Genomic DNA, 15,611 nt, shown 5'->3' on the forward strand with positions numbered 1-15,611 from the left:
TGTTTATCAGGCATTTCAGCAATGAAAAGTTTGTAAAATAGATTTAGTTTCATTTGCTCTTAATTTTGCATCAAAGCGGTTAGCAACACGCATTTCAAATTCTTCTAGTTCCGTCCTAAATATTTTTGCTGTAACTTTATGAATTATTTTTATTAAACCGTAAATACTCTGCAATATCAAAATTCCGAAGTTTTTAAAATAGTGAACACTATTCAACACAAATTTTAAAGTTATTTTTAAAACAAAATACACAAATTTTGAAAAAGGAGACTTAAATAATAAAAACGTATTTATTTCAAAAACTTCATAGACAAAATTACTACTTTCTAAATTCTCAAATTCTCCTACCCGGACATGTTTTTACAACCACACTCATTAAAATATTTTTTCGTAAAAACAATTGAAACTGCAATTTTTTTTCAGTTATAATCGTGGATGAGTTTCCAGCAGCTCCATCGCCAGTAGAAGCAGCTTCATCATCAGCTGAATGGATCCAACAGGTAGCTGAACTGTTACTGTTACAGCTTTCTCTCGTAATATTACTGCTGTAAAACTGGAACGTTCTCAGTTATTAGACAAAAATTATGCATTGCGGTTGTTTAAAAAATATTTTTCTATTGCAAATGATTTTTGCCTTCTTCGGTTGACTCGATTGGTTCGATTGGTTCTTGCATTTTGATTCTACCTGTTTCGCTTCGCAACATCGGCAGAACTATTTGGAATTAGATATATCTAGTGTTGTTAAATAGAACCATAAATTCGATGGGCTAGAATTAGGGATTATATACATGTAACGATAAAGTCAATTTCTACAAACACTTACATTCTTGCTGATAACAGTCCGAAAATCAACGGCATTCTTTTCAGTTACAGAGTAAAATCTAGCTTGCAGGGTAAATGTTGTTTTTTATTTATTAATGTATAGTATAAGAACATTTTATTACGGAAAGATGAAAATCTATAAAAATATATTTCGTGTTACGTAACAAATATAGATATATTAGGTATATATTATATTTATAACTATATTTGAGATGGTAAGAAAATGGTGTAATATATACAAAAGTAAGGATCACTCACTTTAAAACAAATTACGAAACAATGCACTTGATGTACGAATTGTTGTGGGATGTATTTCTACGTGTAATGTCTAACAAGCAAATTGGCATTTAATTTAACTGTTTTCTAAATCTTAATGTATGTAGATTCGATGTCAATGATCACCTGTGCTACTCAAACACTCATTATAACAGAAACGAATATTTTTTAAACCAAATTTTGTCTTATGTTCTTCAGAAGTTTTATTTTGCTTTTATGAAAGTTTTTCACCTACATTTTTCCATGTTAGTAGTTCCTTTAGTTTTTTAACTTTAGCTTTAGTTGGCCTAGATTGTACGGAGATTAATTTTTTTCAACGGAAGAGATAAAATGGTATGTAATGATGAAAATTTTGGTCATTTTCTGGTTTCCATCACTCTCGTGTTCCAAGTTGAAAATATGCTCACCTTAAATGTAATTCGTTTACTAACAACTTTTCTTAGTGGTGTTTTTTAGAAAAATGGGTTTTTCCATTAGCTTTCACTCATTGATTTTTTTGCGTTCGGGTTGAATCTGATTGATATTTTTCATGTTTTATTAGATTTGGATAATTCCAATTTTCAGTGTGTTCTTAAATATCGTGTTCAAACGAAAACCAAATTTTACAGCTTAAATAAAAATACCTACGTTTATAATTTGTGGAGCAATCAAATTTCAAAATACATTTGTTGCCGTTTGTCGGACATTTGGCTTACATTTAAAAAAAGGTGATGCAAATGATGAAAATTATCAATGAAAAATATTTTTTTAGTTAATGTTCGCTTCTCGATCACAGTCGCACACTGAAAATAACGCCAAGAGATGAAAAAGTTTGCAAAGAAACCGTAAAATTGACTTTGCATTTCAGAATCTACCGAGGCACGCTGTGTACAGTTCAGAGATTAACTTTAATGGAAATATATGGAAAACATATCAATGGACCTTCCTTCATATTACTTTTCCGTTGAGACATAAAAAATGCAATTAATTAATAATTAACATTCATCAGTTTTTTATCAGTTGCGGTATATTTTTAATATTTTCAAAATTGTTATTCTCATTTGCAAAATTTGTTGCATTACCTTCTTCTCCATAAGTGTGATTAACTTCGAATTATAAGCCTTCAGCTACGAATAAACTTATCCAAGAAATAATTACTTCGAAATTTGCAAACCTACGTAAAGGTGAAAACATCTTTGTAAATTAGTAGTTCACGCCATTAATCTGATATCCAACTAATAATTTCCGATTTTTGGCCACACATTTTAAGTACAGTAATATGACCTCTACTAGTAAATAAATCATGATAAAATATCATCAATTACATACTGAAACTGATTAATTTTACGTACCACTGGAAATATATCCAAAGTGTATCTATGTAAGTCTTACAAATTTCGAATGAGCAAAATGCCGATACACTCTAGATACTCATTCCATCTATCTTTCTAACTACTTTCTTATGATAAAGACAACAAAACGAGTTACTCAGCGCTTTTGCACTTTTAGGGAATAAGATTCAGTTGCTACAGGGGCTCGTCGAAAAGCATTAACGCAGTAATCCGCGAGTGATCAGTTTTACACATATCTTAGACTAGTTTCCAGACAAAAAGAGTAGCTGTGATCATATAATATGCTGCTTTTACTTCGGCTATTATTATATAATAGTCTGCTTTTTGACCGCGCCCCTATTGAGATATTGCTGATTTATGGTCAATGGAGAGGAGAAACCAGGCTCCAGTGATACAATGGAAAAAATTATTTTAGAGTCAAAAATGAAATTTGTAAAAAACCAAGTTGAAACTTGAGCCAGTTTTCCCGATTTATCGAATACTATATGTTTTAAATTGAGGACTGAGACACTTCTTAATTGTAACTGAATTGCTGAAGAATAAGGTGAAAGGAAAAGAGCGACTTCAGATGAAATCTTTGATCGCTCTTGTCTTTTTTGCGCTCGTTCTTCCATTTTACTGAAAAATTTGTAGAACAATCATTTACGGCGAATTTATATTTGCGATTCACAGCTTATTTACGAAAAACTAGAGAATTATATTAGAAATGTTTATATTTATTTAGGCAATTGTTATCCGGCAATTTAGGAAAACTACTCAAATTTAGATGGCTATAAAAATGTTAAATCGCACTGGAGTAACAGATAATTTATAACAAGTGGATTTAGTAGAAAACAAAGGAATCTTATTAGCATGTAATTATTCTTAGAGTGCATATTTAGGTAACATAGTAAAATAAGACAAGATATGAACTACAAATTGTAGCTGCAAAAAAATAAATTAATTGAACAAACAATAAAGTCAAAAATTGGTCAATTGCAAAGCAAAGAATATGCGAAACAGTTTAACTAAAAGTTACTAATACAGCTTTTTAAAAAATTACATAATCAGGTAAAAAAAGTACAGAACCTTCTTATCTGTTTCAATAAAATCAATCCTTTAAATTGCGCCATTAATAAAATCCTGCTTCCACTCGGTGATGAAGATTCGCTTGTGTTTCTGGCTCATAAAAGCGCAATGATAATACGGTAATCAAGAGATAAGATAACAAAGGTCCCCCACAAATTAATTGAATCCCTAAAGGGTCATAACTGTAAAGCGGCGGCCTTTTGAAACGGCCTGAACGCTTTTATTTCAACTGTTGTTGTTTGTTTAAGTAAATCCCTGTTTTGTAATCCACCAAACTGTACTCGGCTTAATTTGTGGTGAATTAAACAAATCGGCCAGAATATTTTTTTGAGTTTCAGTAAATAGAAAATTTGAGGTAAATTAAATATTTTATATATGTATACAGTATAGAACTAGACATATCGATATTGTGTAAAGCACCTAAAAGAACATGCTCACAAGTTTTGCTTTATGCAATTCATTGTAGGTACTGTTTAAGAATCGTTCGTGTAAAACGTAACGATTTTTCCTGTTATTTAACAGGGTTGCTGCAAAAACTGCAATAAATTAAAAATGTAGAACCAAACATATCCCAACAAGCAATAAAAATACTTTTGAAACTTATTGAAAAATTTACAGATATTTTTAATGAAAATTGTTACTCACACTAATGTTATACTAGCAAAGAAAGTAATATTTTGACCACAAAATAAATGTAAATAACTATGTAAACAAAATCAATCATCGAGAATCAATCGCTTTTTATAAATCGTGAATAAGCTGTGAATTGCCCTAGAACATCTTATTTTGAACCTGTATGTACGAAAAAAGTATATAAAGTAGATAAAAAAACTAAGTGAAAATATTATTCTATATTCGTATTTGTTACCATACTAGATTATTTGATAATATACATGTATATGTAAACTATTGTAAACTTTGTAATGGGAACCACCAAATCTACTCATAAGCGCAAACACAAAAATAAGTTGTCCACAAATTCATCAGATCAATTAGTTAATTTTTTTAGTACTAAACCACATTTTGTGGTTTCTATTATGATTGTTTATATATAGTTAAGTCTGCAGGCGAGATCGCCAAATATGTCTTCCTAAAGCTACTGTCTATTGTAATTTTTAAGGGAGCAAAATTGTCACTTCGAGCTTGGACTAAATAAAATTAAAACAGCAAAAGTTGTACGACACAACTGAAAAAAATTTGCTTGAGGAAACAACGATAAAACCCAGTAAACGCTGATAGCGTTGTGCAATTTTTGATGTTGGTTAATCATTATACACGGTAATTCAGAACAATCCCCAAAATAGAATTATTATTGTGAGCACCAAAATAGAAATAGCATCAAAATGAGTCAGTTTTCAATTATTTTGTATCAATTTAATAAGCTGCTTAAAAATCCGAATAAAACAAAAACTAAATGATGAAAGTTTACCAATGAAAAAAGCTCGTCGAAATGACAAAGATTTGCTTGAAAAATATTAATTCAGTAGATAATTATTCTAAAGAGTTTGCAGCTGCAATTTCAAGCGTTTAACCGCCAGTTTTTCGGTTGCCGTAATTGCAGCTTAAGATTCTACATTTTATGAGTCGGTTTTAAATTAATTTCGATGAATTCAGTTTAAAGCCAACTGGTATACACCATTTTATGTAAAGATATATCATATGTAAAGTTAACAACTTTATCCTCTATGTTTTGTAAAATGATGAAATACTAAATTAATAAAATAATTGTGTATTATTTTGTTTTTCTTTTAATTTACACCATTTTTATGCACTGTGTGCCCAAAAAAACTCAATAAGCTCACAAGACAAAAAGGGGAAAGTCTATTTTTCGGAATCTTCGGTTCTCTTAGTGGGTATGATTCTATTCGTGAAAGTTTTCAGTTCTCCTTTGTCAGTCGATTCTTTATGAAAAGTTTGCTGTTTTTCTTAAAGCAAACTCTAAAATCTGCTACTAGTCGTTGCTGATTACTAGCACAGTTTAGTTCCGGAAACGATTTAACGTTTTTTCCAGAGGATGAACTAATTAACTACAAATAATTAACTGACGGTACTTCGGAAATTTATATCTACGCTTAGCTTAAACAAAAATGAAAAGCTAGTTCGAACTTTGTATTTTTTATTGAGCAAATAATACAAAACTGATGACATTCAATAAAAAATCTTGCTGATACTTCCATGAATACTGCTTGCTTTGAGAGTTAAAACTGAAGAGATTTTAACAAATCATGTTTTCCTTAACAGTACTAATACAGCTCATACTGCTAAAATAAATATTCCATCTTGTGCTGCTGTATATTTGAGTAAATTGCTATAAAATATGTGCTATCGGCAAAACATACAAACATTCCCATTTTTTTGATAAAAATTAGGACAATCAATTTTGGCCAGATTGTTCGTCGATTTTTAACAATTTTTCCAAAAGCACAGGAAGTGAGTGAACGTTTGCACACAGACTTTTCAAAAATTGGTCACGGCAATATTGTAAGATTTTTAGTAAATTTTAAAGAGAATATTTGATCAGTAGGTAGTAAAAATTTCACTTTGATTGCAATTTTCTTGATTTCTTCGATAAAAATTAATATTGCAAAATGCTCCCAAAAATATACCTCGAGAAGCATAACATTTCGTTCACTCGAAAAACTTTTCCCAATTTCTCAAGGAGAAACCAAAACGTTTGTTGTCCCAATTTAACTTCAAAAAGGATATTCTGCACTCTCTGTAGTGAAATTTTGACTGTAACAGCAATTTTCTTCAGTTTCTATACAGAATACTCGACTTAAAATTCAATAGTAATCTGACCACGTTTCATTCTTCTTTAATATAAAACTGAACCGGTAAACATTGTTTCAATAACATAAATTCCGTAGAGTACAGGCGAAAACCCACTAGGTATGTTCTATAAAACTAAAACACTTACAACCTAAATAATAATTTTTGGCAAAAGATTTGATCACAACCAATACAGGAATGGCAATAAACGAGATTACTTAGTGTAGACTAAGACTAGAAATTCGATATTAAATAACAGAAAAATCAATTTGTGCCTGAAACGAATGCTCAAAGCGAAAGTACAAAAACTATAACCGTCTGTATGCAACAAGCGATACTGATAAACAATTAATTTAAACAGCTTGTAGGCATCGTAAAATGGATTATCGGTTATTTGCTTAGGACATCAAAATCACTACACATAAATACAACGTTAAACTAATAATACGTTTGAAGTTGAAAACTGTTATCAGGTAAAGAACGCAAGAAATATCAGTTTTAATAAGCACTTATACATGGCACGATTTTAAAAGCGTTTAACTAGAACAAACCAAAAATGTGCGAACAATGGCTTCCTATATGATGGAACATAAACTTAATGCGCTCTTATGAAAGCATAATCAAGGCAATGCCTTTTTGGTTTTGATCTATTAGTGAAAAAATCTACCTTATGTAAGAATGTCATTATCTTCCCAGAAACTATGGAGACTTATGTATCATTCTTAACTATTATGCCCCAAAACTGAAATGTTCATAATATAATTCAAAAAAACTTAGGCCTACTATAGAACAGTCTAAACATAAAACGAATATAAAATGTCTTTTCTTATGCCTAGAGAAACGTTTAGGAATGCTGTCAGCTAGTTTAAAATAACTTTGGTTTATCGTAGTTTAAAATTAAATGAAATAGAAACTCTATGTATGAGTCGCTCTAGCGATAGAGAAATACAGACATTATCAAAAAGATTGAAAGTCTAGCATCTAGGCCCTTCTTGTTCAGTCTTAACTTTCAACCAAACCTTTGATAATTTTGCCGTTCCGTTTCACTATTTTAACTTGAGACCATTCGTTGTCGCAAAAAATAATATGGCATACAGTCAAGAGAGGTAAAAACATAAACACAAAAACAAATACATACACAATAATTTCTCAGGTTAACGATATTCAGATTTAAACGACTGAAGCTTGAGTTTTTGTTTAACCAGCGCTGTAAAATCACTTCAGTAGAGTGAAATTGGAAGCGCTATGTTTGCTGGACTCTCGATGAATTAGAGCTTCTTTGTTGATCTGGTGAAAAGCTTGTGACATTTTTTCATACACCAGATCCGTGAACTTTTCCACATCATCTAGTGTGAGGCCTTTTGTACTTAAAGGTTCGAGGACTTTCACTATTACCACACCTAGACAAATGAGTTCAAGCTCTAAATTGATGCGCATGATGAAAAGAATAAAATCGTTTAAGATGTAGCGTGTAATTTTTTGAGCAAACGGTTTTGGAGATGTTATGAAACCAAAAGGTGTACTTTTTTGCCGCAAGTTATGCTGATGCAAAGCATAACTTGCCGCTCACGTAGTTGCTCGTTTCACTGGAAACACCCAGAAATCCTTTTGTAATTATCAGCACAAAATAAGAAATTGGAATAATCAGGGTCAATCTGAACAAGGCCAGATAAGTTTACTGGATACATAATTTGTTAGAACACGACTTTGACTCAAAATTCCAAGTATATGAGCAAATAATAGATATTAACATAGATGAAGAATCACCAATAATACTTATATAAACTTAAGTATCTTTTCGATCCGAATTTTTCAATTCATCGAACTTAATACTTAGACATAAAATGTCGGGATTCCGAAAATTTTTCAAAATTGAACAGGTAAGGATAGGCTAGCTTACCAACGGATTAATCGCTTACTTACCGGCCAATACTTTTAGAATACAGAATACTTACCAGAAAGCAAAACGCTAGCATTTGATTTAGCCTATATTTTCAATTTTGAACTGATTTCCGTTCTTTATTTGAAATTATTATAGCAAATACTTCAAGTTTTAGCAAAAACAATCGCAGTTACTTACCTAGGAGTTCTTTATAAATGAAAATAATATTTGCCATTATTCACATAACTTTGAGGATTTTAAATAAATCAAAGCCGAATACACACACAAACCATCAGGCAGAAAAAAATGTGCACTAAATAGTAGATTAAATATGTGAAACATATTTACGCCCTGCAAGAAGATGTGAAAACCCCCAATTCCTGTACATGACTGATTGAGACAATAGTTTTGTTGGTAAAATTGGCCAGAACGATTAATGAGAAATTTTCTTTTAATCTCCTTATAACTCCAGCTACCACATTCATATTGAAAGATGCATTCAATGTGTGGTCTCCATTCCGCAGGTCTCAAAGTTTGATATATTTACGACATTAGAGCATTCAGTTTAGATGTTTACCTTGATCGAATTTCTTGTTCGGTCTATCCAAAAAATAGTAGTTGCTAAAAACGACGGGAATCACTGGTAATTGAGCTGAGATTGCCGAATGAAACGCGCCCTTCTTGAATGGATGAATTTCGCCTGTGTTTCTCCTAGTTCCTTCGGGAAATATCCATAATTTTGTCTGTAATCAAAATAACAAAATTATCATCTGAGTACTAAGTATTGTGCATCTACGTAAGAACCTCTTTGTTCAGTTATTCTCGCTTGATGATCAAGCGAGACGATGTTTGATTAATAATGCTAAAAGGAAGGAAGTAATAAGGAAATTAAAGTAGTTTCCAATAGTTCTAGGAACATACCGAAGATACTCCAAGTAAATTACTCGTTTTAAATATAGATTTAAGGAAATTATACCTTTGAACCAAGGGGGAATTGTTACTTATGCAAAAGTCTATACTTAAGTTAATGCATAGATAGCAAAGTTGAGTATTTGAGTAAAAAAAGTTGATAAGACATATTTAACGTCCGTTATGATATGCCTAACGCACTTTTCCAATTTAGCTATTCAGTCAATCAAAACTGTCCTTGCTAGTTACAAGGTCTGACAAAGGTGGTCTCGATAATTATACATATCAATTTCGAATACCATAATCATTGAGTCACTTTAGCAGGTATGCGAATTTAATCGCCTGACCAAAACAATGAAAATCGATACTTATTTGTTACTAATATGGAACTAAAACCATTGGAACGAGTTTAAACAGCTTGCGACAATAACAAACAAACCTTTTTGTAACATTAATTTTAATATGATTGATATGCGGTAGGAAATCGATATTTTTATTAAATAATGTAGCTACTGGTGTTGACAAGAAAAAGCCTCGATTGTTCAAATAAAATAATCAATACAACTTTATAATTAATGAAAAGGAATTTTTGTTAAGTACAAGTGATTTATCAGTGCTTAAATGTTTAATCAAGCATTGACCCAATTCAATTGTTGGACACTAGTTATATGTTTTGTCGGATACTAAATCTTCTAAAAAAATGCCGTTAATGTTAGAAAGTTGCCCCATTATAAGATTCGAATGTTCAATTCGGGCATATAATGCCCTGTCTTGTTCATCAAATATAAATTGCTACATTTCCTGTTCTAGTTCCTCTTTAGCTTCACTCGAATTAAATAAACATCGCATTTTATTTCAAAGTTTTATTTCAGTTAAATATTGAATTAGAGAATGTAACTGAATATACACTGCGCGCCTAAGTTTCTTTGCTGCTTCGATTTCCTGTGGAGAACAATTACGTGTGGTCGCACCTAATTTCAATCGAATTATATTGATTATTTTTCCAGTACACCCCCTGATGCCTTCTGCAATTTTTTTAACTAGCTTTAATTTTGGGAGATTTAATTATCATCAACATTTGCCAAATACTACAAAGCGTCCACCTTGACTGGTCTTAAAGTTTTTCGGTAAAAATATTGAATATTTTCTAAAGAAGAAATGTAACTTGCCTTTTCTTGAGCCACTTTTTCCACAGCCTCATTAATGACGGCCTTAGCTTGTTCGGCTTTGGTTTTCACTCTGGGAATGAACACCAGACCCGCCAACCATGCAGCCATTCCAAACGGCCAAGCCCAAAAAAGCTCTTTTTTGGCTATCACTGTACATCTGCCCATTGTGGACCATATTTGAAACATCCCTGTAAAAAAAATAATTATTAAGTAATACAATAAGCCAGAGAACAAACAATTGAAAAAATATTCATGTTAAAGTCGAGCAAAACCTACCCAGGATATCTAAGGAACTTTGATGATTGGAGACAATTATACACGGTTCTTGGGGTTCCAGGATTTCACCGTTTCTAAGCTCCCATTTAACGCCTATCAGATGAGTGATCCAACGGCAAAAATATGAAGCAATCCTAAACCAATCGAAGTTAAATAAAAAATTGTTCACACATTTAAAAATGATGTCTCAATCTTGCTTTAAACATACATATACCAACTGTTGCTGAAATCTGTGGTGAAATTTTCGTAGCAAGTAAAAAAACCAAATTAGGACTCAAATGTGTATAAGTACAACTATTAAGCATAAAAACAGTAAATATGAATATGATTGCAATAAGAGCGTAAGAACAAACAAAAAATGATCATGGCAAAATCCGGAAGATTTTGATTTTCTCAAATAAACAGTCAACTAGTAGAAGTCAACAAAATAGAAGCTCAGAAATATTTGAGAAATTCGGCAAAGATCTCAAACCCTCACTGGTTTCGCCTCAGCTCTTTTAAAGGGGGCGATAAAATAGTCCTGCCGGAAATTGTCGAAACATTTTAAATTCTGCCACCAAAAGCACCTCTAAACAAGGAAATTAAAATGAAATCCTACTGGGTACATAACAGCTAAAAACTTTCAAGAAATAAACATTTTCTCGGCCAAAACTGGAGCTTACTTTCCACTTTTTAAACAATCCCTGTCACCTCAATTTGGAGTATATTGTAAAGTGGAAAGAAACATAGCCAACAGTCCTTTATTGAGCCCCTATAGGGGCTCAATAAATTCAGCGCAACATTCCAGAATGAACAATTGGCCGGCTCATACTGGGCAAAATAAAAACAGCCCTCAAACTCTAATTATTTGAGGCATTTGAACCTGACCTAACCTACATAAACAATAGCAGTACTTACACCAAGTTGAAGACACTCCAGGGCCTCAGAAGAAACACTGGTATCAATATAACTGAATTTAACATTACAACGGCGTAATACACTAAAAACTTTAGGCAATAGCAAAAGGCCGGTCTGGTTTCATATAAAAAAGGCAACCCCAGCAGAGCCCCAAACACTAGGACCTCAATGTAGAGCGTCATTTTTTTGCTACAGCTGCGGTGGTGCTCTTAAAAGGGGCCGCAGAACATCTCACTTAAAACCGACTACGGACTGCCCGCCCAAAGATAGGGATAGGGAATTTATAGCTGGCAAATGTATGCGGGTCTAATGATGGGAAAAGAAAATTGATTATTTTCTGTTTATTTTTTATTTACGTTCAAATGCTGACACATATGATGCGCAACCAACCATACACTATGGCACGCCCTATCAACATTAGTTTCGAAACGATTCAAAGTATTTTAGCTTAAAATTAAATTTTTGTGAAAAATGCTAAAAGAAGTTCAACGCTTTTAAAAAATTTCCGATTGTTTCATGGGCGTTTAATCTTATGAAAAAGTTCATTTTCATGATTTATCAGGCGCCTTTCTGGGCATTGCCAAGTCATCAATAACTTTTTTACATTGACTTCTTTGTCACTGTTTGGTATTTCACTAGCTGTCAATCTATCACAACAACAACAAACTTTAGAATTTTTACCCTCATATTCATCCCACAATTTGCAGATTCTTGAAAATATGATCATAATCACTAGGAAATAATTATAAAAAATGAGCGACTTACAATGGATCACTATAAACAACAGGTCTAAAGCACCTCCATCAGTCCAACTAGGAGACTCTATTATCAACATCATTTCAGGTTACAACAAGGAGCTTCTTTGATAAACAATTTGAACACGAAGAGATACGAACTCCTTCTATCCCATATAATCAATTCCAGTAGCGATGACTACTTTACTGAAACTGAGTTGCAGAAACTGCAGGACAATTTGAAGCTGGATGAAAACCAACTACAGCTTCTTGTGCAAAGCATCGCTTACATCTATAAGCAAAGTAGAAGAGTTATTCTAAAGCCCACCGAATTGGAAAGTCAGTTGGTAGAGAAAATTGGCCTCGATCAAGGAAAAGCGGAGATTTTCACCAAGCAGTGGCTAGCTGAAACTAAAAAAGAGTTGGGAGCCTTTGAAGACAGACATACACTGAATAGTCTAAAATGGGAACTCAACATGCAAGTCGCTTCAGATATGGGCAATAAGCAGGTGATTCCCAATGCGAAAATACAGCTAGACCTTACTAAGGTATAATCCTCATTTCGTTCATGATTTACGACAATAAACGAACTTTATGGAAGTTTTGCAATCGAAATCTTTAAATCAAATGCTTTTGTAGGTCACTGATGAGACGAAAAAGGAAGCGGCAATATTGGAAATGGGCGAAGAAGACCTGCAACAACTATACAGCACGTTGGAAGCAATCCAGTTAAGGTTAGACAATATATCAAAAAATAAAGCATCGCAACCCAATTCCGCTCATAAAAAGGAATAAAAAAAGGACTGACATCAAATAAAAAGTATGGTAATAAAATCTATTTAGCTGAAATTGCGTTATTTTCACCTGTTTTAACCAGTTTATAATTGATTTCATTGTCGGTTTCCGCTGTTACTTGAGCATATAGTAAGGTTTGCATCATCCCTTCAACCATAGCTAGCTCCATGGCGAGGTTGTTCTCTCGGTTTAAAACTTCGTACAATTGCACCAAGAGTAAACCTAAAGAACACACCACTGTTACCTACTTCCGAATTAAACTATCTCTTCTTAAACTTCTTCATTTATCGACATATTTTTTACTCACCAATGTCTGAAGGCAAAGCGTCTACCCGGTCTGCTATGATATCGATAAATTCGTCTGCTATGGACACTAGGAATCTAGTAAACCTCTGATCGGTAATGTGGCTAAAAGTTACAGACAAGTTTAATAAATTAGCTGAGTTGACAGCTTTAGACCGCTTTACCTAATAAAAAATCTAACCAATTGCTTAATCGTTGTTAACCAATTAGGGAGATTTGAGTCTTTATATTTTAACACCTTCGGAAGTCCTTTCCTTTTCTGCAGCTCCCGAAGAACGGCCACAGTCCTTTCCGGGTGTTTATTTACGACGTAGGGCATTAAGGCGGCTTTTAAAGCCTTGGCATATTCAAATTTTCTGAAGTAGTAATCATATTTGGCTTCTTTTTCATTTCTGCAAGCAAAAAACAATCAGTTGAAATATCTATAAATTATTCTAACTACAAATACTTACTGTAAATCGGGTACAATTTCATCTACATTGGAAAGAATGTCATGGAATTTGTAATTAAAGGCCACTTTTTTCGGTCGTTTTTCCGATGTGGTTTCTTCACTTCGCCTCTGCACAGCGATCACTCCATCACTTAAGCCTGCTACCACCGTGGAATCATCCGGTGCAATTCCTGAAAATTATCAACGTAAATGTTTTGCCTTTAAAAAATGTGAGTAAAACATACCCAAGCTTAGAATAGCGTTAGGAAAGTCCAGCGTGTGCACAACCTAAAAAGCAAAATACTATTATGTGCTGTATAAAAAAGTAATGTTTCTATGGAAATTGTTAAGTCTTGGTTATTGTATCACGAAAAAATTATATAAATATGGAACTTGTTAACAAACATTTGCAGATTTTCAGATATCTAAATTTTAATTTGAGTAAATGCGTTTGTTCTATTTTTTTTTTCGATAACGGTTGCATTCGAAAAAAATCGAATTAAGCTTACAAAGACAGCAAAAAAACCTGAATGTTCAAACCTTAAACGTGGAAACATCATATATCTTCACATGTCTATCTAAACTGCCAGAGAGCAATCGTTTGCCACCTGAACCCAACTTTAAGCAAGTTACAGTTTTATGGTGTTGAGCTAAAGCGCCTCTTAGTTTACCTCCGGCTAAAACATCCCAAATCTAAAATGTAACACATGATCAGTACACAGAAGGAAAAAGAACTCGAGATTCACTTACCTTGATGTCTGTGCCACCGGAGCTCAAAAACATCCCCCCATTGGGCATGAACAGTAGGGATTCTACAGGGCTTTTATGGTCCATTGTCATGACTTCTTTAGCCGTCCGCGTATCCCACATTTTGATAATACTATCATAGCTGCCGGACAGTACAATATTTGGAACATCTGGACTAACTTGGCCTGCCCTTAAAATAAAAAAACAACATCTCCTTGATTTAGAGAGGGTTTTGAAACTAACCGAATATAATCATTATGTCCCTCAAAAGTATGCAGAGTGTTTTCAGTGGGAATATCCCAGACCTTAACAGATTTATCATCGGAAAATGAGACTATCTGTGGTTCTCTATTTACAAAAGCTACTCTGTGCACTGGGGCGGAGTGACCCTTAAACAACCTACAAACAGAACATAAAAAGGAGCAAAACTTCGGCTTTTTAACACTGTAAACAGCAAACCTTAACATACTCTTTGTGGACACATCAAAGATTTTAATATTTTTTTCTTCGCCGCCGGCCACAATGAGGGTGCCATCGCTTCTGAATACAGCCCCATACGCATTTTCCCTAAACCGCGACAGATTTTTGGTCACAAGTTTAGTGATGGGGTTGTAAATTTGCACCCTAACTGAACATGTTACTGCGAAATGATGGGGCTCCTTTGGCGAAAAATCTATATGGTCGATTGGGCCGAATTCTTTGACCAAAACCGGTTGCTGTAATTGAAGAACGAGGTTAAATTACACTGTTTTTATGGTCTAAATATCCAGTTTGAAATTTGTTTAATTATTAATTTTCAGTCAACGTTATTATTCAAGAAAAGTAGTGAATTGTCTACAACCTAGAATACAACATAAAATAACAGTTCTTATTACATACATGATTTATCAGTTCTGCTCAAATTCATACAGAGAGAATACAGAGGAATAATGCAGTCGTAAAACTAAAGAAAAGGAGATAACAGAAATGAAAAAATACGTAAATCTAATACTGACTAAACCGGGTGAAGCTAAATCGAGATATATAGCGATAAGAGGAAAAACAGGCCTAAAGTTCCCAACATGTTAGTTAACTCACCGTCAGCTGCTTCCAGTAAATAAAATCTGGGGTCACATCAGGGCCTTTCGCCTCGTAGATTTTAGTGTTCAAACGCTTAAAATGAGCCATTCGGCTGGTATTGTGCTCTTTTACGCTCTAATTTAG

General features: G+C 33.2%; 4 protein-coding genes across 4 annotated transcripts in view; 2 read left to right on the forward strand and 2 right to left on the reverse strand.

The window, feature by feature from the left end:
* Positions 1-5,226, forward strand: part of LOC109544432 — a gene marked incomplete in the record, with an annotated part of 92,985 nt that extends 87,759 nt beyond the window's left edge. The window contains 1 exon segment of the mRNA XM_019914594.2: positions 424-5,226. Coding sequence (XP_019770153.1) covers positions 424-551 — 128 coding nt within the window.
* Positions 5,227-5,596: 370 nt separating this feature from the next.
* LOC125503415 (1-acyl-sn-glycerol-3-phosphate acyltransferase alpha-like) lies at positions 5,597-11,713 on the reverse strand. The gene is made up of 5 exons (XM_048663723.1): positions 11,400-11,713; positions 10,503-10,636; positions 10,227-10,414; positions 8,726-8,891; positions 5,597-7,666 (listed from the first exon to the last, which is right to left on the reverse strand). Exons 1-5 carry the CDS (start codon positions 11,579-11,581, stop codon positions 7,482-7,484), a joined length of 855 nt encoding a protein of 284 aa, XP_048519680.1. The 5' UTR covers positions 11,582-11,713; the 3' UTR covers positions 5,597-7,481.
* Positions 11,714-12,007: 294 nt separating this feature from the next.
* LOC125503416 lies at positions 12,008-12,982 on the forward strand. The gene is made up of 3 exons (XM_048663725.1): positions 12,008-12,186; positions 12,243-12,681; positions 12,773-12,982. Exons 1-3 carry the CDS (start codon positions 12,152-12,154, stop codon positions 12,926-12,928), a joined length of 630 nt encoding a protein of 209 aa, XP_048519682.1. The 5' UTR covers positions 12,008-12,151; the 3' UTR covers positions 12,929-12,982.
* On the reverse strand, positions 12,955-15,605 carry LOC125503414 (U3 small nucleolar RNA-associated protein 15 homolog). Its single transcript, XM_048663722.1, has 10 exons — positions 15,486-15,605; positions 14,868-15,124; positions 14,652-14,807; positions 14,412-14,598; positions 14,202-14,354; positions 13,907-13,949; positions 13,684-13,852; positions 13,396-13,623; positions 13,236-13,336; positions 12,955-13,150 (listed from the first exon to the last, which is right to left on the reverse strand). Exons 1-10 carry the CDS (start codon positions 15,573-15,575, stop codon positions 12,969-12,971), a joined length of 1,566 nt encoding a protein of 521 aa, XP_048519679.1. The 5' UTR covers positions 15,576-15,605; the 3' UTR covers positions 12,955-12,968.
* Positions 15,606-15,611: the final 6 nt, after the last annotated feature.

This window comes from Dendroctonus ponderosae, unplaced genomic scaffold (genome assembly GCF_020466585.1).
Source record: "Dendroctonus ponderosae isolate FM_Combo_2020 unplaced genomic scaffold, Dpon_F_20191213v2 Dpon_F_20191213_2, whole genome shotgun sequence".
Taxonomy (NCBI): domain Eukaryota; kingdom Metazoa; phylum Arthropoda; class Insecta; order Coleoptera; family Curculionidae; genus Dendroctonus; species Dendroctonus ponderosae.